Genomic DNA, 24,435 nt, shown 5'->3' on the forward strand with positions numbered 1-24,435 from the left:
TCCATCATAACGAACATTTAATAAGAAACAAAAACCTCTCTCTCTCACACACTCACACATCCGGTGCTATAAAACAGTTTGTGAACAAGAACATGGGTATAAAATGCAGGTGTGTGTGTCACACCATCTTGAGCTTGACCATGGTCCTCCAGCGGTCCTTCAGGTTGCAGGCGGTGCGCCCCGTGAAGGGGAAGGCGCAGCGGATCGGCTCCCAGTGTCCCACGCCGAAGCGCCGCACGCCCTCCTTCAGCCAGTCCGACTCCTGCACCGTCCACAGCTGTGACACACACACACACACACACACCATAGTAATAACAGTAATTAAGCATAATTACATGCAAATAACCCTCATACATGTTGTTAATTAATGTTACTCAGTTCTTACATGTATAATTACACTGTAACAATGACACATAACCGGGTTTTTCCTACTGTGGTTGACATTTTGACTTGTCCTGACAACATTTTCATAGGCCCATACACAAAAAAGTAATAAATACGCCTAGTTATTATTTTAGATGTTTTTGATCCATGTAACCTTAATAAATAAGGTTATGACACCAAAAACTGCACTTGAAATATTGTTAAAGACATTCAGTTATAAAATAAGAACAAAAAAATCCAAGTACAAGGAATAGCACAAATTAATGAAGGTGTAAATTGATGTTCAGGTACAGAAATATGCATCAATCTTGACTGTATAAATATAGATTAAGTCGGTGTTTTGTTTGACTAGCATGTGATAACAGACGGCAGCAGGAATATTAGGCGCCTGTCACTTTAAGAGCTTCACGGATGCAGTATTTACACACATCTCATCTCCCCCATGTTTACGCTACCTTAACACAAAAACGACTGTTTAAAGCAGCATTTGGGAAAATTTCGTGTTCAGGGCTGGGCGATATGGCCCAAAAATCAGATATTTCCGGGTGAATGGCGATATACGCTATTTTCTACTTGGATTTAAAAAAATCTGTATGTTTTTATAAACCCATATATTTCACATCCTGCCCCATGTTGTCCTACAAACAGTGTTCACTTTGAAGGCTAGGACAACAGCTAGCCTATATACGAGTTTACCCATGTGGTGTATGCTATATATTAGGACTGGGTAATAGATAGATTTCTCGATATTAATTAATTCTCATTTTTATGAACCGATATCGAATCTTAAATCTCAAGAATCGATTAGTCAACCTGTTTCATTTGAATGAATGGGACATTGTATCACGGCTGCGCGCATCCAAAAAAAAAAAAAAAAATATCGCACTAATCTTTGTCCTTTGTTACTATTGATATGAAACAAAGTATCAATTTTCAAATCACGTCCATTTTGTTCAGAAATTCAAAAACATAAATAGCGTTTTGTCGCTGTGGCGTGAGATCGCTCTGGAGAAGCAGCAGCGCTGATCTCTCTTCCGGCTTAATAATACCAGATAAACATGAATGAGCATCTGAAAGTGTGTTAACGATAGAGTACAACTTATCCAAATCCGGATCATGTCACATTGATTCACTCAATCAGCATTTCAACCGTGGAAAGACGGCAGTTAAACAGCTTGTAATCAATGTCATCGTCATATTTACCTCAGAAAACCCACATAAACTCGTTAGTCAGCTAGAAAAAATAACTCTAGAGAGGAGCATTTTGATAAATATATACACCATATTACATATGCATTATAATCTTCAATATTTAATGCATATTTGAATAAATCTGGCAATTTTTATGACAGCCACCATTTAAATGTTGATATTTCATATAATCGTCTTATTATAAAAATAAATAAAAGTGTAATTTAAGTGTTTGTATAGCCACAAAACAGTTGATTATTACCTTCATATTAGGCTAATGAAGCCCAACTAGACTCCCATAGTTTACAGCATTAGTTAAGAGATTTGATTCCCTTGAGAAAAATGCCCATTTATTGTAACTGATATCCAAAATAATCGATATTGAATCGAAATCAAAATCGAATTGTGAAATTTGTGTAAATACCCAGCCCTACTATATATATGTGCAAAAATGGGTTAAATCACATGACTTTATAACAATCTAAAAACAAAACTAATGATTTTCTTTTTAAATGCACTACAGTGAAAATAAATACAAAAGCGCAGACTGATTACCCCAGAACAGTGACTGCTGAAAACACACTTACATGAGGTTTAAATTCTACAATATGGCACATTAAATGTTTAACTACAAATATTTAAACTTTTTGCCGTGGTTGCACTGGTGCGATAACTCAATTTTTTGCTCAGCTTGCTTCGCCTTCAAAGCCACAATTTCAAGGTCATCTTTTTATCACGCTCATATACATTCATATAGATTACGCAAATGATTTCATTTTTATTTGTAGCACAATTATACTGTGCATGCAATGCTGATTTGTGGCCTATATACGATTATTTTTGACTCTCCGTTTACACATTGTTTAAATTGTGACCCATATCAGATTCATGCGTTTACACTAGCCATAGATCGGAAACATTGCGCATGCTTAAATCGATTCCTGCGCAGATGGACGAGCGCTCAACGAGAGATCTCAGGACTGTGGGAACATACAACATGTGTATCTATAGCACATATTTAATTTCTCCTGCCATTTATACGCCACAAAATAGTTGCGTGCATATATGATACTCACTGTAAACATCAGTATTACATGCCATAAAGTGTGTATCATGCACACAAAAACTATTTTTGGCATAAATGGCATGAGAAATAAAACCTTTGGTATAGATACGCACTCATGAGATCGTGGCTTTACCGAGGAGACGTATGTCCGAAATGTTAGGATGAGCAGGCTAGTCGAGGGCGTTTACTCCGTCATAGAACACATCCGATCTGTCACATATGGCGTTGGGACACATTTCACTGACAGACTCTGGACCTTCACAGCCAATCAGAGGCGAAGACCCGCCCCAGCTCTGTCTCTGATTGGTTTAGACCACGATAAGATCCACCCAGGAGAACAAGCGCTTTGTTCAAGGAGAGGCAGCGGATGCCAGGATGTTAGGAAAAACCTAGGACAAATTTTATTCACACACTTACATATTTTGGTCGCACTCTAGAGCCCTGATAGGAGCGCAATAATAATGTGTTTCACGGAAATCACCGGAGTTTAGCGGACACTCACTCAAATAGAAATATTAGCAGGAGTTTCTAGCATTTACAGATGAGAATATACCTGTGAAATGTGAGTAATGCACTGAGGAAGACACTACATCTCAAACACACACACACACACACACACACACACGCACCTTCCTGGTGTACCTCTTGGTCTTCTTGTGGGATGGACCTGCAGACACAAACGTGAAGCAGAAACGTAAGTGTGTGTGACATGCGCACCGCCAATCATGATTATATATGGGATACGATCAGGTATAATTCATGAATTCAGTCCGAAACACAAGCTGTGTGTGTAAACGAGCCGGCGAGTGCCATAGTTTAGTAGGACACCGCTAGATTGAGCCTGATAATCACTATATGAAGGGGAAATGCCTCGTCTTTCTGTATGATAGAGTAAGTGTGCTGGACTGCATCTGAGATATTAGCCATGTTTCCATCGACACGTTTTTATCCGAATTAAGTGATATCGAATGAAAAAAGCCTTATGGAAACAGTAAAATTCGATGAAATTTCATGAAAATCGACTCAAATGAAATACGTTCGGTCTCGTCGGATTTTCTCTTGATCGATATACGGCTAATGCGATAAAAGCTGATGGAAACGTTATTTGCCGAATAAATAATGAATTGCGATTAAGTTTTATGCCCTTTTATGGTTGCAACACGTCAGAAGACGAGTTCATTTCCGGGCAGTCTGTTTGCGCACACATGGCGGATGACGTCAACAAAGACAGATGTAAGTGGACAAAGCAAAAAAAGATGCTTCAACCAAAGGGTTTCCGTGAACCACGATCTCCCAGAACTGATGGAGCGCTGTCGTTCCCAAACCACAGTCACCTCCGCTGTCGTCGGGCATACGTGTGCATCATAGCAATGTTTATAGCGTCGCTGTTTTCTTAGGTTAGTTTTGCTTGTTTTTACGTGGCTTGGTTGAATTGTAATGTAGAATGTGGTTTGTTATTTCTAGTTAACAGATTGCGGCGCTGCTAGTATAACACACCGTTGCCATGGACGCAGTTCAGAGACGGAACAGACTATTTTCTTTAGCAGAAGCAGTACTCGTTTTTAAATCAATAAACTCGTTTTTAAGTCAATATTTTGTGTCAAATTATTGATTTATTTATTTATATGTAATAAGCAGGATAATATATAGCGAGGCGGTTGTTATAGCGAATACAACCAACAACCGCCTCGCATACATTATCCCATTCATATGTCGCTATCAGCTGGCACATAAGCATTATTAGGCTTCAACTTGTGAAATATTGATCATTTTTTGGTAGATGGCGCGATCCGTTTTGTCTAACAAAACTTTGTTCGCAAAAGTTTGCTTGAATGTTGTTCGATTCAGTGCGAAAATAAATGGAAACACCTTAAAATGTCTCAAATCAATTCGATCGCAAAACAGCATGTGACGTCATTACGTACAGGTTTTTATTCGCTTTAAAGCCGTTGGATGGAAACACACTTTCACCAGCTTTATCCGCATGAGTTTTTTAACCGAATTTCAGATAATTCGATTGACAAGTGGATGGAAACATGGCTATTGACTCTGCACTATACTGTTTCTGAAATATAACTGCAAACAAAGCCGTTCATTCCTGATCATTCATCAACACAAGAATCAGTCTTATGAGCGAATCGGTTGAGTGGATGATTCAATGACTCATACTGGCGGCTTCAAAGTATCATTAAAAAAACATTTAAATTTCTCATGTCTGGCCCTACAGCTGTGTGTGTGTGTGTGTGTGTGTGTGTGTGTGTGTGTACCTGAAGCGGTGCCGAACAGAGACTCCTCGTCACTCCAGTCCTCCTGAACCCCTGACGCATCCTGCCACGGGGCCCTGAGAGAGACAGCGTCAGTTAGTGTGTGTTCACACTCACACACACACACACACACACACACACACACTCACCTCTTGGCGCTGCGCTTCCCTGAGGACGAGGAGCGGCTGTCGGCTGGAGAGCTGCGCACCTGCGGGCGAGTGCTGTGAACCTCAGACTCACTGCACACAGGAGGAACACAGCAGTCAGTCCAACACACACACACACTCTCTCGCTTGAGCTTAAATTCACTGCCCGAGCTTGACCCGACCCGACCCTGGCACTAGATCTGATGGCCGAGTAATGCGCTCACTTTGTGTGTGCGGGAGAATAAAACCAATCACGGGACTCCCGCAAACTAGGCTTGCCGCGATAGACGGTGTTGACGGTGTTACCGGTTTTAAGCCCCATCACCGGTGACATCACTTTCCCACCGTGACACCGCGATGTCTTGACTTTTTTTTTTTTAAAGTATTCGTTTTTGCTAAAATATTTATTTGAATTAATTAAAAATAATTATTTTCAATTATTTAGTTCTGAAGAGAGCATTATAATTAAAAATGAACTGCGCAACGCGTGCCGTCACGTCACAGATCAGCAAGCATCAGGATTCCATTTAGCACGTGTGGAGACGAGAACAGTCAAATTACAGAAAAGCAAGATAATGGCGGAAGATTTGGTGTCAAAACGCAATGCAAAAGCGCCTGTTTGGCAATATTTTTGCCAATATATATTAATGTTAATAAATGCCAATTTATAGTGTTTTACTTTTTTTTAGAGTGCTGTCATTTATGTAGGCTAAGGTCCTTTTTAAAGTTTTTATTTTATATTCGTCTCTTTTTATTTGGTTTTATCTTATTTAAACTTTGTTTAATTTATTTAGGCCTATTTTGTTTTCTTATTCGTTAATAAACGTTTTATTTTTTTTTTGGGCCCACAGTTTGCCGATTTTCACTTTTTTCAGCCTATGCATGGGGTTATTTTTATTCCTTCGTTATGCTAATAAAAGTTCTGTCTATATTTTATTCGTTTATTATTCTAATAAAAGTGCTGTCTAAATAAAAGTTTATTGTCAGCGAGTTGTTTTTTTTTTTTTTTTTGTCCATTCCAGCAATTGACGCTGAATTGCAATTGACGCTTATTTCGAAAGTGAAAGTATGTCATTTATGTAGGCTATAAGGTCCGTTTTGAAGTTTTTATTTTATATTCGTCTCTTTTTAATTGGTTTTATCTCATTTAAACTTTGTGTAATTTATTTAGGCCTATTTTATTTTCTTATTCGTTAATAAACGTTTTATGGTTCTTATTTGTTTGGGCCCACATTTTGCCGATTTTCACTTTTTTCAGCCTATGCATGGGGTTATTTTTATTCGTTCGTTATGCTAATAAAAGTCTATAAATAAAAGTTTTATTATCAGCGAGTTGTTTTTTTTTTTTGTCCATTCAAGCAATTGACGCTTATTTCGAAAGTGAAAGTATAACGCGCACGCATTTAAAAGCTATTTAACCCCCCCGCCCTGCCCTCCACGGTGACACCGGGATTACCGGTGTTGTCACACGTCGATTAACCGGTGGGAAATTTTCCTCACCGCGGCAACCCTACCGCAAACTAGAACATAACTGTCAACTCTCCCGTTTTTTCCGGGTTTCTCACGTATTTTAGCTCTTTTCCCGCTGTCTTCCCGTTTTAGTATTTTCCCGTAAAATATACCGTATTTTTACTCTCTGATTGTGTGAGATGTACGAGCTCGGACAGATTCGGCTTGAAGTCGTTTATCCTCGGATGCGGTGCCGCGCGCGCTGGCCGGAGACACACTGGCTGCGTGGCGTGTCTGTTTTTATTGCACGCTGCCTGCGTGACACGTGACTTCAGAAAACGCGTGCATGCTAGAAATTGAACTGACGCCTATTTTTCACGCGACAGGCAAGCGTGTTTTTTGCCTGGAATTTCTTTGCGTTTACATTACATTTTGATGTTTGAAAGTCTAGGTTTTTACATAAATTCAGATATCAATGTAATTTAAACAAATAATAATTATTATAAATAGATTTTCAAATATATGAATAAAATATATTTTATTTTTTTCCATTTGTTTCTTATGCTCTTAACAATGTGATTACATGAAGAAGAAAAAAAAAAACTTGAAAAAAAAAAAAAAAACGTTCTGGGCCTATAGGAGGATATAAAGATAGGATAGTGTGTCTTCTGAGTGATGGTCCACCATCAGGCTAAATAGGCTCTTTAAAGCTACACAAAATGTGTAAATGTAATTGAAATAAACAAACAGCCCACTTCCCTATTTTGCAGATTTTAGAAGACGTGTGATAGGCTAAATGTTGAAATTGTTGTCCAAATGCTAGAGCAACACATGCTAATCCAAATGTAGATTTTTTTCCCTTTAAATGACACTGTGTCTTTCTCTCTCACACATAGGCTAGTTATGAACACCTTAGACTTTTAAGGATTGTGCTTTATTTTTAAAGTTTAAAAAAATCCCTTATTTTGGGGATGGATTCCGGGAAAACTCCCTTATTTTCAATGTTCAATGTTGACAGCTATGAACTAGAAATATCTATGAATAAAACATTTGAAAACTAATAGATTTGTATTCATCTGTTACAGAAAAGCAACCAGAACAACTAAAACAAAATAGAAACGATTTACAGGCCAGAGTTTCTATTATAACATGTTTGCAGCGATGAGCGACGTAGCCAATCACAGATATACGTGTTGATTTCTTGAACCCAACGGCCAATCAGAAGCGTTGACGATGGACTCCCGCTCAAAACTGACTTTTTGTTCAGTGCTGAATTCTGTTTGCTGGCAAATCGTCTGATTATAACCCGTTTCCAACCCGCGGTTCCCGCTTTTATGAAATTATTTGGCCCGCACCACACCACTCTCTCTATTTTTACAACCCGCCCGCACCCGCGACCGTTAAATAGACATAACGTTAGTAGCTACTAGGCATTGTAATGCAAATGAAAACAGCCTTTATTTCAGCCTGAGAGTGCTTGGAAACATCGCCCTGTTAACTGGCAACAACAGACGATTATGAATATGAACCATAAATCAGGTCATATTAATAAACATTCTCAACATTTACAAAGCAGCATGTGTATTTATCTAATATGCTAAACCATTTTTTATTTCTTAGATCCCGATTACAGAACGATTCTTTACTCCCCCCCCTTATTAATTCATTAGTTTATATAATTAAGTAGGCCTACTTTTTTAAATAATTACACATTTTCTACAAAATAATTAAAACAGCTGTATGTTAAGAATTTTACACTAATTTAACTTCAAAACATACAAGCAAGTAGCAAATAATAAAGAGGAGCATAGAAACATATAACAAACAACAAACAAAGAGTGCTTTCAGTAGCATATAGATTATCTGAACGTCTGTGAGTGAATTTTCTTCATCTTTACTGTAGTTTTTTCATAGACTGCTGTGGGAGATCTATTAAGCTGCATTCACACACACATCTCGTTTGAAATGTAAGAAGTAATGTGGTTTGTCCTGTCCGTTTAATCCCTTAAGACATAACTGGCTGTGTTTACGTTAATTTTGCACAAGTACATTAAACCACGGAGACGCAGCTGCATGCGAGCAGTCTACACAAACAAAGCACGCGTGAGGATTTGAAATTGAAAGCAGTCTTCCGTTATAGACCATTTCACAAGATGTAAACAACACTGGTCCAGAAGCACTTCCTGTTTCAGTTTGTAACTGTTTTCTTTATTTCACATGTAAAGAAAACATCTTAAAGATGTTTGTTTAACTTTTTGATTCAGTTTTATATGTTCTGTTGGTTGTATTTTATCCCAGCTTTTATGTAGTGTTAAAAAACTGAAACAGGAAGTGCTTCTGGACCAGTGTTGTTTACATCTTGTGAGGATCATATTTTAAATATATAAGTCCACTGCATTCCAAACCACATAAATGATGACTTCGTAGAGCATTCGTAAGGAAAATATAGAGACGGGCGAGACAGCACACTTCAAGGCCATGTCCACACTAATACGTTTTCGTTTGAAAACGTATATTTTTCTCTCCGTTTTGGCCTTCCGTCCACACTGAGACGCCGTTTTAACTCAACAAAAACATATCGTTTGGAAAACACTCTCCAAAGTGGATAAATTTGAAAACGCCGTTTTCGCGTTGTAGTGTGGACAGTGAAACCGGAGGTATTTCAAAACGATGACGTAAGTTTAGTCATGTGATCCATGTAGTACCAATAGATATTCATGTCTTTTTCCTGACGCGTCACGTGACACCAAAGGTTTGGGAACCTCACGCAAGTTACATTGCTACGGAAATCGTATTGTAACCTCATCAAATAACCTTATAAAATATGAAAATAGATATTCACAAATATTTAATATAGGCTGGAAATTGCAAGCACCATATATGGGTAAAAAAATTAAAATAATGACCCGCCCCAACAATAAAGTGACAATTTCTTTACCCGCCCCAACCCGGGGTCCGAGTCGACCCGCGCATCACTACTGTATATTATGAAGATTGATTGATAATAGCAGAGGTGTGTGAGATGGTGGTCAGCTTTATACGTGTTATTAAGGCCGTTCACACAGGAGCTGCTCGCTAATGTTAAATTAACACTGGTTTGTGTGTGAGTGCTGTTGGAAACTTCTTAGCACACCGTTATGTGTGTGTGTGTGTGACACATCTATGTGTATACGTGCGTTCTGTGAGATAGGAGGCGCGGTCTGCTTGATTAGCGTTAGCGCTGTTTGTTATTTATATTTTTTGTTTACACACATTGTTTATTGGTTTCCACTAAAAGAAAACCTAAAGATGTATCGTGAGATTGATCAGAAACGGTGACAAAAACTCTCGCTAAACGTCATTTAAATAAACTAATATTAGATATTTATGAGCCCATATGATGGTGACAAATGTCCACCCTTATACACACACACACACACACACACACACCTGTGATCGCTCTGAGCGGTTCTGCTGTGGTGCGCAGGAGTCGAGCTCTGGGGCGCCGCACGCTCCTCCAACACACACTCTGGGTCACTGAGAAACACACACACACACTCTCAGTTACAGGCAAGCACTGTCTAGGTCACTAGTAAAACAACACACCCTAAACACACACTGCACTCTGCTGATGTCAACACATGAGTGTGTGTGTGTGTGAGTGAGTGTGCGTGCAAGCGTGAAGATAACACACAGGGCAATGCTGCTTTGGCACTTTGTGTGTGTGTGCTAGCACATGTGTGTGTGTGTGAGTGTGTAGGTGATAATACACAGGGCAACTTTTTGAAAATGGGCAACAAATAATAAATCTGGGTCCATCTGGGTAACTGAGATGGGTCGTGGGTCGTGGGTCACACCTGGTGACGCCAACACTGCCCAGGATCATTGCTCAAAACGTTGTGTATCATCACCTTGAGTGTGTGTGTGTGTGTGTGACTGAAGGCACCTGCTGTCATGCGGCTCCTGTCCGGCTGCGTGTCTGTCAGACGGAGGATCCTCACACTCCTCATCACTGGACACAACCACCCTGAGAACACACACACACACACACACACACACCGCATCACACCAGCCGTTTACATGAGCATTATGGGATATCAGTGTGATCGTGTTTATCTGGTAACAGTGTATCAGTGACGTGTTCACACACCTGCGGCTGTTGTGTGTTTTCTTCCCCGAGCGTCCGACAGACGGAGTCGAGCGCGATTCACCACTACACACACACACACACACACACTACAGTCAGCTACTGGACAGTATAAACAAGGACACTCTTGTGCTAAATAATGACATGCCGAATCTTATACAGTGGTAATAGGCGTTCACAACACAGTCAGAATGTAAACACACACACCAGGGCTGATATAAATATATATATTAGAGGCTAATGATCCACGAGAGTGAATGTACACCTGTACAACAGAAGAATAATCCACACTCAAATATATTTGAGCAGCCGCTTTGATCAACTAAACATGTATTCTGTGATGAAGACATCTGTGGGGGTGTGTGTGTGTGGGGGGGGTGCTTATATGTATTGTAAGCATGTTATCAATAACCTTCACTGGAATATAAATGTACATAAGCTTGACTGCAGGAATCTGTGACGGCACTGACAAGAAAACTAGTGTACCGAGGGGACCCAGGCCTAGACTAACAAAAACACTGGTATGGGTCTTGTCTATATACTCTAAACATTAGTGCTGTCAAACTGAATGATTCATCAAAAAATAAAAATAACTCATAATCCTGACTGATATCTTCCTGGTATGTTGTGCTATGCTGAATTATACAGCAGGGCTCTCAAGTTTGAAGAAAGGCAGCAGGAGCGAGAGAATCACGTGAGCAATTTCAGGATATAATTATTATTATTATTATTATTTTTTGGTTGTTGCATTAAATCTTACCCGGATACAATAATCCTATTTTCTGATTGGCTATTGTCCTCTTTTTCTGATTGGCTGATGAGTGTCAGGCTCGACTGCAGATCTCCAGGGGAGACGCGCTTGATTCCTGCCGGCTCCATAGTGCAGAGAGCGGCGCGGCCAGAGACATGGGCACTGCGGCATATTAAATATATTATAACACGAGATAAATACAAAAGACCGAAACGAGTGACTGACGATCAATGCGTGGCACTTCTTGCAGGTGTGATGCACCGTGTACAAACCGGACTGGTTTATATGTTTATACTTCTCATCCAAACACAATCAAATGCACTCTATCTGGATGGCGCGATTTATCTGGATAGGTTAATTTTTTTTTTACGATGTCAAGCCGAAATGCCATAAAAGTAGGCTATTTATTAAAATGTCAGGAGTAGAAAGTAGCCTACAGATAATTGCGTGAATAGCTTATCATATGCAAGGAGTAGAAGTAAAAAGTTGGCTGAAAAATAATCACTCCAGTAAAGTAACGTTAGATACCCAAAATGTGTATTTGGACAGAATACGAGACAGAGTCATTTATTAAATTCATAAAACACCAAATACAGGAATACTGGCCATAATCAAGAGCAGAAATGAGTGAGAAAACACCTCATCATGAGCCGCTCACAGTATACGAGTCTTTCCTTGCCATTAATGCGTGGATAACACGCTTAGGCCTACGTCTCGTTATCAGTAATAATAATATAGTAATGTCTAGTGTGGTGGCTCTGTGATATATTTAAACCTACTAACGTCCGTCGCCATGATTTTTGGAATGACTGATCGCGAGAGGGAAAAATGACGTTATTTAGTAAACTGCGCGAATCTGTGGTGGAAACGCGACAGCATTTAACAGACTAACTTTTTAGAGTTATAGTGTTCATTATACGGACCATTCAACTCCGGATTGATTCTGGAGGAATAAACACCGGCTACAATCCGTCCTCAATGCATGATTCATAATATCGTGCTCAAAGAGGAGGGGCTATTCGCGTCTCCGTTTTCAGTTTGTGAGAGTTTGAGGGCGGGAAGGAATTCTGTGTAATGAGTTTAGTGTTTGGGGAAAGAATGGCTTATTGACTGATGTCATAACTTAAGGGAATAGTTGATTACCAATGAAGTAAAGATGAAAATAGTGGAAATAATTGAGAAAACGCCTATTTTTTTTTTATTATTAAATTGATGCAAGATCATGTAGCAATGTGTTTAAGAGTTATTTTTTCAGTGGATGTTGTCCGCACATGTGTTCTGTGTATCTGGAATGCATTTATTGACAACCTACCCGACCAACTAAGGATTTGATGAAAAAAATTATTTTTCACATTTTTCTGATAAAAAAATATTGGGTGCATACACTAAAATGTCCACAATTTTTTTTCCCACGATATTTCCGGCAGAGCAGACCCTTCAATTATTTGATCTAACGGTTAACAGATAAAACACAAATAAAAATTATGGCAGACCATGTCATGTTCAACCCATTTTATTGAGCTTTTGAGACGATGTAGCCAATCACAGACATATGTGCTGATTTCTTGAACCCAACGGCCAATCAGAAGCGTTTACGATAGACTCCATCACCGCTCAAAACTGACTGAATTGTGTTTGCTGGCATATCCTCTGATTATAACAAACAACGCGTGTATATTATGAAGGATTGATTGATAATAGCAGAGATGTGTGTGATGGCGGTCAGCTTTATACGTGTTATTAAAGCCGTTCACACAGGAGCTGCTCGCTAATGTTAAATTAACACTGGTTTGTGCTGTTGGAAACTTCTCTCTTTGTGTGTGTGTGTGTGTGTGTGTGTGTGACACGTCCGTCAGCACTCTCAGTCGAGCATGGGGATATTACTGGCTTCCTCAACATGAACACGTGAAACAATATAAACACACCGATAATCAAACGCTCACGAGTGTATACGTGCGTTCTGTGAGATAGGAGGCGCGGTCTGCTTGATTAGCGTTAGCGCTGTTTGTTATTTATATTTTTTGTTTACACACATTGTTTATTGGTTTCCACTAAAAGAAAACCTCAAGATGTATCGTGAGATTGATCAGAAACGGTGACAAAAACTCTCTCGCTAAACGTCATTTAAATAAACTAATATTAGATATTTATGAGCCCATACGATTGTGACAAATGTCCACCCTTATACACACACACACACACACACACACCTGTGGTTGCTCTGAGCGGTTCTGCTGTGGTGTGCAGGAGTCGAGCTCTGGGGCGCCGCACGCTCCTCCAACACACACTCTGGGTCACTAAGAAACACACACACACACACTCTCAGTTACAGGCAAGCACTGTCTAGGTCACTAGTAAAACAACACACCCTAAACACACACTGCACTCTGCTGATGTCAACACAAGTGTGTGTGTGAGTGCGTGCGTGCGTGCACATGTGTGAGCGTGTGCAAAGATGATGATTAGGGCCCTATAATTTCCGCGATCACGGAATCGGCCAATTAACACGGAATCTAGTGTTAACGCGGAATTTCGCGGAATTTTACATATTTGGAATGAAATTGGTTTTTTGTGTGGGAGAAGAGCGTATGTCTGGGGAAAATGCAGAGAGACGGGGAAGCAAATCTGGGCGACACAACCCCTCCCGTCATTCAGCTCACGACTGCATCAAAACAACAGCCGCGTTTCCACTGAAAGCATGGCGAAGCGGCTCTCCACGGCTCTGCTTTCGTCGTGTGAAGATGATGATACACAGGGCAATGTTGTTTTGGCACTTTGTGTGTGTGTGTGTGTGTGTACGTGTGTGTGAGTGTGAAGGTGATAATACGCAGGGCAACTTTTTGAAAATTGGCGAAAAATAATAAATGTCCATCTGGGTAACTGAGATGGGTCGTGGGTCGCACCTGGTGACGCCAACACTGCCCAGGATCATTGCTCAAAACGTTGTGTATCATCACCTTGAGTGTGTGTGTGTGTGTGTGTGTGTGTGTACTGAAGGCACCTGCTGTCATGCGGCTCCTGTCCGGCTGCGTGTCTGTCAGACGGAGGATCCTCACACTCCTCATCACTGGACACAACCACCCTGAGAACACACACACACACACACACACACACACACACACACCGCATCACACCAGCCGTTTACATGAGCATTATGGGATATCAGTGTGATCGTGTTTATCTGGTAACAGTGTATCAGTGACGTGTTCACACACCTGCGGCTGTTGTGTGTTTTCTTCCCCGAGTGTCTGACAGATAATTTTTTTTCCAAAACTTTTCCAGGGGTTTCATGACTCTCTGTTCGAACCCTGTCAAATGTAATATTTCCAGTATATTTCTGTCAATTGTCAATTGTTTTTAACTATATTGATAGCTATACCACTATAACGATAACCATATTGATACCTACAACACTATGGCGATGACTATAACGATAACTTTAACGATAACTATATTGATAGCTATAACACTATGATGATGACTATAAAGATAACTTTAATGATAACTATATTGATAGCTATAACACTATGATGATGACTATAAAGATAACTTTAATGATAACTATATTGATAGCTATAACACTATGATGATGACTATAAAGATAACTTTAATGATAACTATATTGATAGCAATAACACTATGATGATGACTATAAAGATAACTTTAATGATAACTATATTGATAGCAATAACACTATGATGATGACTATAAAGATAACTTTAACGATAACTATATTGATAGCTATAACACTATGATGATGACTATAAAGATAACTTTAATGATAACTATATTGATAGCTATAACACTATGATGATGACTATAAAGATAACTTTAATGATAACTATATTGATAGCAATAACACTATGATGATGACTATAAAGATAACTTTAATGATAACTATATTGATAGCTATAACACTATGATGATGACTATAAAGATAACTTTAATGATAACTATATTGATAGCAATAACACTATGATGATGACTATAAAGATAACTTTAATGATAACTATATTGATAGCAATAACACTATGATGATGACTATAAAGATAACTTTAATGATAACTATATTGATAGCTATAACACTATGGCGATGACTATAAAGATAACTTTAATGATAACTATACTGATAGCTATAAGGACTATAGTAAAAGTCTTAATTTAACCTGTTAGAGAAGGACAACTACAACACTTTCAGGAAGCCGATAAGGATAACTTTACCGATAACTATATTGATAGCTATACCACTATGGCGATGACTATAACGATAACTATATTGATAAATCGATAGCAATAAAACTATAACGATGACTATAAAGATAACTTTAGCGTTAACTATAATGATAGCAATAAGGACTGTAGTAAAAGTCTTCATTTAACCTGTCATTACGCTGGTTGTCTGTGGATTTTCGTCTGACAGTCTCGATATCCTCCGACTCTGGATCACTGTGAATGATGAGCCTGGAAAACACAGTCTGCCTTTAGAGAAGGACAATTACAACACTATCATGAAGACGATAACTATATTGATAGCTATACCACTATGATGATGACTATAATGATAACCATATTGACAGCTACAACACTATGACGATGACTATAACGAACTTTAGTGATTACTATATTGATAGCTATGCCACAATGGCGATGACTATAACGATAACTTTACCGATAACTATATTGACAGCTATAAAACTATGATGAAGATTATCACGATAACTTTAGCGATAAACACATTGATAGCTAGAACACTATGGCGAATACGATAACTATAACTTTACCGATAACTATATTGATAGCTATACTACAATGGTGATGACTATAACAATAACTTTAGTGATAACTATATTGACAGCTTTAAAACTATGACGAAGATTATCACGATAACTTTAGCGATAAACACATTGATAGCTATAACACTATGGCGATGACTATAACGATAACTATAGTGATCCCTATATTGATAGCTACAGTGGTGTGAATAAGTTTTGGCACCCATGCTAAAGTTGCCTAAAAAGAGGAATAAAAAAATCATCTTTTGGATATTGATCTTAATGCCTTAATTAGAAAAATGAGGAAAACTCCAACCTTTTCTTTGGACACCAATTTTCTTTGTGAATGAATAATGTATCATAAATAAATAAATGTTTTTCCTTAAAATACAGGGTGCATAAGTCATTGCCCCCCTATGTTAAATTCCCATAGAGTCAGGCAGATTTTTATTTTTAAAAGCCAGTTATTTCATGGATCCAGGATAATATGCATCCTGATAAAGTTCCCCTGACCTTTGGGATTAAAAAATCCCCACATCATCACACACCATTCACCACACCTAGAGATTGGCATGGTTTTACTTCAGTTAGCCTAATAGCTGGTTTGATTTGCATTGAAAGATGATCTTATGGAAAGTACCCCATGCTAATCTCTAGGCATAGTGAATGGTGTGTGATGATGTGGGGATATTTTAATCCCAAAGGCCAAGGGAACTTTATCAGGATGCATATTATCCTGGATCCATGGACAATGACGATGACTATAACGATATCTTTAGTGATAAACATATTGATAGCTATAACACTATAACGATGACTATAAAGATATCTTTAGCGTTAACTATATTGATAGCTATAGGGACTGTAGTAAAAGTCTTTATTTAACCTGTCATCACGCTGGTTGTCTGTGGATTTTCGTCTGACAGTCTCGATATCCTCCGACTCTGGATCACTGTGAATGATGAGCCTGAAAAACACAGTCTGCCTTTAGAGAAGCACAACACTATGATGATGAGTATGGCGATAACTAGGACACTAGCTCTCGCAGGTGTGAACAGTCGTGCCAGTGACCTCTGAGGTGACCTCTGGAGGGGTGCGCAGCCGCTGATCTGCGAGATGTCCTGGGAGTCGTCTCCGCTGAGCTGGCTGTCCTCCTCCGTGACCAGGCGTGATATGGTCATGCCAGTGTAGCGGCGTAAGGTGACGCGCGGCTCGAGGGCGCACAGCCTCTCCGCCGGCTCCATGGGCGTCTCGGACAGAGCCAGGTGGAGTTCGGCCTCGGGCGACTCTCGGCTCGGCTGCTGCGCCTCCAGCTCCACCTCCTCCAGGAGCCGAGAGAACGGCACGCTCACGCCACACTCCTCACACAGCTCGCCGTACATCTGCCGCACACTCTGCAGACTCACACAGCACACGCCGCTGACACACACACACACACGGCTCACGTCAGGCAGGGGCATTTCACTTCACAAGTAAAGATGATGATGATTCACTCTCCCCCACGTAGGGTTGGGTATCGAGAATCGAGTATCGATTGGAACCGAGACTAACTTTTTGTTTTTCCCGGAATCGTTCAAAAGTTAAAATTTCGATTCCTAGTTTCGATATTCACAGTCCGCCGAGCGGAAGAAGAAACCGCTGAACAACACCAACGAAGAAGCGCCTACCGGAAGTGTTGGCATAACCACGCGAGTCGAACATGAGTAGCTTACGTCGGCGGTCCAAAGTGTGGCTTCACTTTTCTAAAAATAACGAAATCTCGGCAAAATGCAAAATTTGTGACAAAAGGAGTATTTTTACAGAAGGAGTATTTCCTTCAGAAAGGCCGTTGGTTAGCAAGGTTAGCTAAACTTTTTTGACCCCGCCTCTTAAAAGAATCGGAATCGAGAATCGTTAGGAACCGGAATCGAAGGAATCGGAATCAGAATCGTTCAAATTCAAACGATACCCAACCCTACCCCCACGTCATGCTCATGTCGTTCCTCCTTCAGTGGAAAATAAATGAAGGTTTAAGGAAAACATTCCAGGATGTTTCTCCATATAGTGACCCCAAGATGTGAGTTTCAGTGCAGCTTCTAAGTCTCGACATGATCCAGCCGAGGAATACGAGTCTGATCTAGACAAACCAGCCGACATTTATAACAAAAATAAACATTTGTTCACTTTTTAACCACAGTTGCTTGTATCGCACATCGATGCGACACACATTACATAATCAGGATGAAAGGTCAAGCGTGACAGAGGCGGAAGAACAGACCTACGCCCCGTCCACACTACTGCGTTTTCGTTTAAAAACGGAGAATTAAAACGAATACGATCTCCGACCACACCAGCGTTTTATCTGCGTATTAGAATGATCTCCGTCCACATTAAAACGACTGCAAACGCGGATCACGTGACCATTCACCAACACTGGACTGGTGTAAACAGTGATTGGCGAATCAGGGAAGGATACGTCATGACTGATGACACCCAATCATAAAGCCGAGCGTCAGCCTCTCATCGTTTCTGAAGTCCTCCGTTTTGTCCCGTCTTCACTAAAACGAGATTCAAAACGCAAAACGGAGCTGCAGCGTTTCTAAACTTCTCGGTTTTAGGTCTTCGTTTTTTCCGTTTTAGCAAAAGGTCTCCGTTTTTACTCCGTTTTTAAACGAAAGCGCAGTAGTATGAACAGGGACCTAGTGTTTACAAAGAGAACGTGCAAAAGACTAAGTCAAACGCCGTTTAGAAAAATAAAAATAATAATAATTGTAAAAACTATGTTGGACCATTTTGAAGTTGGAGGAGAAAATGAGAGGGAGTTTTCACCTTATCTTACATTTTTGAACACATGTGACCTTTCAACGTGAATGCGTGAAGTCGAGGACCTGCAAGATGAGCATTTGTGGGATCCTGTCGAGACTTTGAAACTCACATCTGGACCTTCGACCCGTCGGACCCCACTGAAGTCACTATACGGACAAACATCCTGCAGTGTGTTCCTCAAAAACCTTCATTTATTCTCCATTGAAGAAAGAAAGACAGGAGCATCTTGGAGGAGTCACTTCTGAAGTGAACCTTTGCGTTTTTTAAATATTTCTACTTCAATTTTATTTATTTTTATTTAATTTTAGCACTTATTTGATTGAAGTTAATTGTCAAGGCAACGTTTTTCAAGCTAAGTAGTAATTTAGATAGAGACGCACCGATATCACTTTTTCCAGATGAATCATATTAGTTAGCTTAATTTGTTTGGCAAATAGATGTTTAATTGAGCCTGTACTTTCACTGTCTATCGTATGTTATTTAACAGACGCTCAAATACAAACTGTACTTTGTTTTTCCTATATTTAGCACTACTTTTAAATAAAGTGCATGTCCATAACGGTTTATTTCAGTGTGCAGTCCTAATGTGAAGCTGAAACTGTGCAGCGCGTGTTAGTACCCATGATCCTCGGCTGCTGCTGTGCTGGGCTTCTGCGGGGAGCTCCGCCCCCCCCGTGATGGCGATAATGATGAGGATGATGATGTGGTCGTGGGCTCAGCGCTCAGGCGGAGATGTCCAGAGCGCTTCAGCATCTGCAGAGCAAACACACACAGTCACCAGCGTCTAGAGGTGTGTGACATCTCGATGTTTTCCATTACGATATTTAGCTTGAGTGCTTTTATTGTGTTGACACCTGCATCCTTTATTTATTTTGATACATTTTTACATGAAATCAAAATCTATTAGAACAATGAGACAAAAAAGTGCTCTTTGTGTGATATTGATTAAATATATTAAATGATATAGATACACAGAGATATTTTGCTTGAAACCTTAAATATAGAGGCATTTAAATAAAGTAAATCCCGCAATGAAAGACTACAAGACTACATCACGCTGTGAGAGTTCCCAGATGTCTTTGTGTTCGCACCGCAGGAACTCCTTTTGGAGGAACTGATTTACTCCTACTTCAAAGTAGGTCTAAACCAGTGCTGTATGTCAGTGTTTGCTGATTCGCTGCGAACGCAACCAGGAAAACGCTCCTATAGGAACCGTTAGTTCTCGGGCGGCTCGTTCACTACGAAAGCCCCTGATGTCAAACCGCACATCGTTAAAACATCACGATATAATCGGACAGGTATATCACACTTCCAGCTCAGCGAGAGATGAACGTGACGTGGTTTCCCAGTGAGGAAGAGGAGTCAGACCTGCGTGAGGAAGGGCTCGGGCACGCGGTACAGCCGCTCGATGAACTCCAGCATGTCCTGCTTGAAGTCGCTGTAGGAGATCAGCTGCAGAACCGAGTGAGACGAGCGCCTCCGCTGGATCAGACTCGCCAGCAGCTTCTTCTGCCACACACACACACAAGGGATGGGCATTACAAGCATGGGAATTATCCCATTATTATTGAAACATGCTCGTTCACTCCGACATTACATTTCTCTGCGCTTCACCATACGCTTTGTAGCCATTAAAGAAAACACTTTTAGTTTCAGATTTATGTTTAAAGCTGCTGTCCGTAACTTTTTTAAGTTAAAAAATAATCCAAAATAATTATTTAAAAAAATATTTAAGTATAGGTATTAAGTAATAAGTAATTCGAGCATGTCTTTGCGTCATTACATGACACTCGTACACATAAAGAAGGAGTTTCGGCTAGCCGGCTATACTGCGCGTGAAGAGATGTAGGGATGCATAGGTAATAATCTCTGCGCTTTACCATACGTGTTGTAGCCATTAAAGAAAACACTTTTAGTTTCAGATTTATGTTTAAATAAATGTTTTATAATGTTATTTTCTGACTTCCAGGAGACACATGGAGTGGGCCAGACAAGATTTTGACCACTTCATTGAGTTTTGTTTTGTAGAAAGATGAATTGTATCTTAAATTTAATCAATGTTTCATCGACCAATTGCCTGGATTTAATAAATAAGAAGTAAATAAAGCAGACAATATAATCCGGACACGGAGGCGCCGGCGCGTGAACTGGAGCTCGTCTCATATATGAACCAGGGCAAAAAAACAGATTTTTCGATTAATCATTTTTTAAATTGTGGTCGATTCAGAATCGATATTCAGCATTGCATCGTAACTAACGTTTATCATTTTCACGTCTTTTTAAGTTTTACCAGATTAAATGATTCAAGCAATTTTAAACTATCCATTGTTTGCGTGCTCTCAGAGATGTTTTTCACTGCGCGCACATACATAGGCTACATACAGTAGTACAGTTTTTCGTGGATTATATCGCTTTAACAGTTAAAAACACACGTAATTATGTCAAAACTCTGTTCTTGCCGAGTAATCTCGTAAACACAGTCGGTTATGTCTTAAATAAGCATAAAATGCGTGTGACAGAGTATAAAATGAAACGGTAATGGATTCGTGCACTAGTTCTTAAGGTGAATGCAGCCATTTGTATCTAAACAACATAATATAGTATTAATTGTAAGCAATCAGAATGAATAGCCAATGTATTTAATTCAGTCTGGACTAAAAGACTATCTATCTAGTGTTATTTTACATTGGATTACTTTACTCAGTTTCTGCAGTATTTCTGACCTACCCAAACAATGTTTCTTTTTATGCCTCTTTATTTATTTATGCCTGTATTTCTTTGTGCTACTTTTTTCAATTTAATTCAAAGATTGAAATCAAGCTTCCGTGTGTTGCAAAAACCCTTAACAAAAAAAAAAAAAAACCTATTCTAAAAAATATATATATATATGAAGAGTTCAGATGCAAAAGCCTCTAAGTGCCATTTGAAATTTTCTTCTAAAATTATCATTTTTATCAAGCTTGTATAATTAAGTTCAGTGATTTCACTTAAATGGCAATGAAGATTACCTATTAATTGTCATTTAAGTGAAATCACTGAACTTAAATATACAAGATTGATAAAAATCATCATTAAAGAAGAAAATTTCAAATGGCATTTAGAGGCTTTTGCATCTGAACTCTTCATATTTAGGTGAGATCAATGTAATAAAAACTGGTCTAAAAAATGATAACTGATATATATTTATCCATCTATCTTAAACATAAAATAACCTGTTTGATCGAGGCGTGTGACTGTTCTGACTTGTCCAACATTCAGCATCAATTCTGCATTTTGCATCAAAATCCTGTCTATTCATTGTATGCATTTACTGTATAGTGTACCTAAAATAAAAAGTTTTATATACAGGTTTGTGGCTCTTAAGCTCTTTGGACATAAGTTTACAAGTGGTTAATTTATACACTGTTCGCTTTATAAATATAGGATTTGTATTACATATCTTTATTCATTATAGTTGAATCGAGAATCGAATCAGGAATCGAAAATTGAATCGAGAATCGAATCGAATTTGAACATCTGAATCGATACCCAGCCCAACTCAGATGTCATATATATCTAGAGAAAGCTTGAAATGTCTACTTTTAAACAGAACAATTCAAAATGAAAGAATACAGACTGCTCTCTGCTCATGAAATCCCTATGAAAAGTGCATTTCACTACTGAAGATCGCGAGTCAGCACAGACACAGAAAACACCAGTTTATTAATAAACAATTAAAATGTCTCCTGGATATATTTGGTACATTCATAATCGTTGCTTTTGCCAGGTCTTTGTGAACGCTGTTAGGTGCGTAATTGGCAGCGCCACCCTCTGGTTACATGAACGCGTCGACGCACCAAAAACACGTTCGTTTAGACAATAATCGCACAACCTATTGGATCTTCTTTAATTAAATGAGTGAATGTAGTATCAGTACCCTCACCTTCCCAGCTGAGTCTGCGGCTGTGCTGAAGTGCCTGTGCAGGACCTCCTCCGCCTTCTCGAACTCCCCACCCCTGATGCACACCACTATGAGCTGCACACACACACACACACACACACACACGTCACCGATCGCTTCAGAGAAGTAGGCCACTGAAGTAATAAGAGGTGGAAAGAGTACTAAAATATTCTACTCAAGTAAAAGCACTATTACTTCAATAAAATTTTACTACAAGTAAAAGTACCGGTCTAAAATATACTCAAGTACAAGTACAAAGTAACTAATTTATAATTTACTCAGAGTAAAACTCCCATTCAGCAGATTTCGAGTGCCTAAAAACGCAGTAGTGTAGTGTAGGATATCTGAGATTGGTGTATTGTGTGTGTGTGCGTGTCTCACCATCTCGGTGATGGCGTTGTGCACGCGCTGCTGTTCTCGCTGCGGGACGTCCAGCTCTCGGCACAGCGACTCCAGGACGGCCAGAGCCGACTCCAGCGGCGTCTTCGGCTCCTCGAACGTCAGATCTGCGGCACACACACACACGTCAGCGGCAGAAACACACATCAGACACACACACACACATACATACGCTCACTCACCCAGCTTGTCCCCGTTGTTGACCCTGGACAGGAACTGCATGCAGCGCAGCTTCAGGACTGTGTCTCCGCGCCCGTCCATGGGCAGCACCACCATACCTGACAACACCACGTGACACATTTGTATTAATGACCAGCATCACACACACTCAAAATTGTTGACAACAACATGGTTTCATATTACAAAAATCACCTAATCTAATCTCGACACAACACACAGTGTTGGAAAGACTAGAGGATCCAAATCTGTGATCATAATATGGTCCAAATTATTTAATTTTTGTCCACATAAAAAATGAGCAGCATCACACACATCAGCTCTGCACACACACTTCATATTCATCCTGTGAAAACATCGTTTCATATAACAAATTTCACTGCACTACATCTTTTCTAATCTTGACACACCACATAGTGCTGGAAAGACTCGAGGATCCATATTCGTGATGGTAATATTGTCCAAATTATTTTGTTTTGGTAACGTTACAGAATTAAAAACAAACCTTAGTACAGCACATTCGCATACAGTAAAACTCAAACTTCTATAATAAGTCTTTTTAAGTGCTTTTTTTAACGAGAGATCAACCTTACGTCTGTATTCCAAAGCACTAAATTTATTCCATTAAATAAATTGTCATTGTTAAAAAAAAAGGACTTTCACGGACTTCGGACGGAGTTTGTGTTTTTAGCTCCGCGCTAAAGCTAACTTGCGCGCGCCGATGTAAACAAACTCGGCGCTCGCGCCACTTACTCTCGATAACGTTGGTGATTTTCGCGAAATCCGTGTAGTCTCCATTTCTGAAACTCTCGAGCGCCTTGAACACGCAGACGTCGAAAAACCACCTGTTGATAATGCGCTCGTCTTCACTCATTCTGGCAGACTGTGTTTAATATTAGCAGTCGCACGCGCATCACTCACTCCCGCGAGCGCGTGCCGTGCAGGAGGGAGGGGGCGTGGCGGAG

The 24,435-nt window shown here is 39.6% G+C and overlaps 1 protein-coding gene across 11 annotated transcripts; it reads right to left on the reverse strand.

Annotated features, from left to right (window-relative positions):
* Positions 1-24,435, reverse strand: terf2 (telomeric repeat binding factor 2). 11 transcript variants are annotated; one of them, XM_089126881.1, is made up of 20 exons: positions 24,224-24,435; positions 23,476-23,571; positions 23,276-23,400; positions 22,877-22,969; positions 20,323-20,460; positions 19,574-19,707; positions 17,221-17,568; positions 17,036-17,116; positions 15,758-15,838; positions 14,593-14,685; positions 14,379-14,459; positions 13,588-13,674; positions 11,387-11,539; positions 10,630-10,692; positions 10,426-10,506; positions 9,930-10,016; positions 5,055-5,144; positions 4,909-4,982; positions 3,271-3,308; positions 1-277 (listed from the first exon to the last, which is right to left on the reverse strand). In XM_089126881.1, the coding sequence occupies exons 1-20, from the start codon at positions 24,342-24,344 to the stop codon at positions 119-121; spliced, it is 2,223 nt and encodes a 740-aa protein (XP_088983007.1). In that variant the 5' UTR covers positions 24,345-24,435; the 3' UTR covers positions 1-118. The 11 variants fall into 11 exon arrangements, with proteins under 11 accessions (XP_088983007.1, XP_088983011.1, XP_088983006.1 ...); XM_089126885.1 differs by having other exon boundaries at positions 3,284-3,308; positions 20,323-20,463; XM_089126880.1 differs by having other exon boundaries at positions 20,323-20,463; positions 24,224-24,434.

Source organism: Pimephales promelas, chromosome 24, assembly GCF_988280905.1.
Source record: "Pimephales promelas chromosome 24, fPimPro1.hap1.1, whole genome shotgun sequence".
NCBI lineage: Eukaryota > Metazoa > Chordata > Actinopteri > Cypriniformes > Leuciscidae > Pimephales > Pimephales promelas.

Coding starts and splice junctions, on each gene's coding strand:
- terf2 (XM_089126880.1), bottom strand. CDS start 24,344: ATGAGTGAAGACGAGCGCATTATCAACAGGTGGTTTTTCGACGTCTGC. Junction 23,572..24,223: donor AATCACCAACGTTATCGAGA/GTAAGTGGCGCG, acceptor TGGTGTTGTCAG/GTATGGTGGTGCTGCCCATG. Junction 11,540..13,587: donor ACCGCTCAGAGCAACCACAG/GTGTGTGTGTGT, acceptor AATATGCCGCAG/TGCCCATGTCTCTGGCCGCG.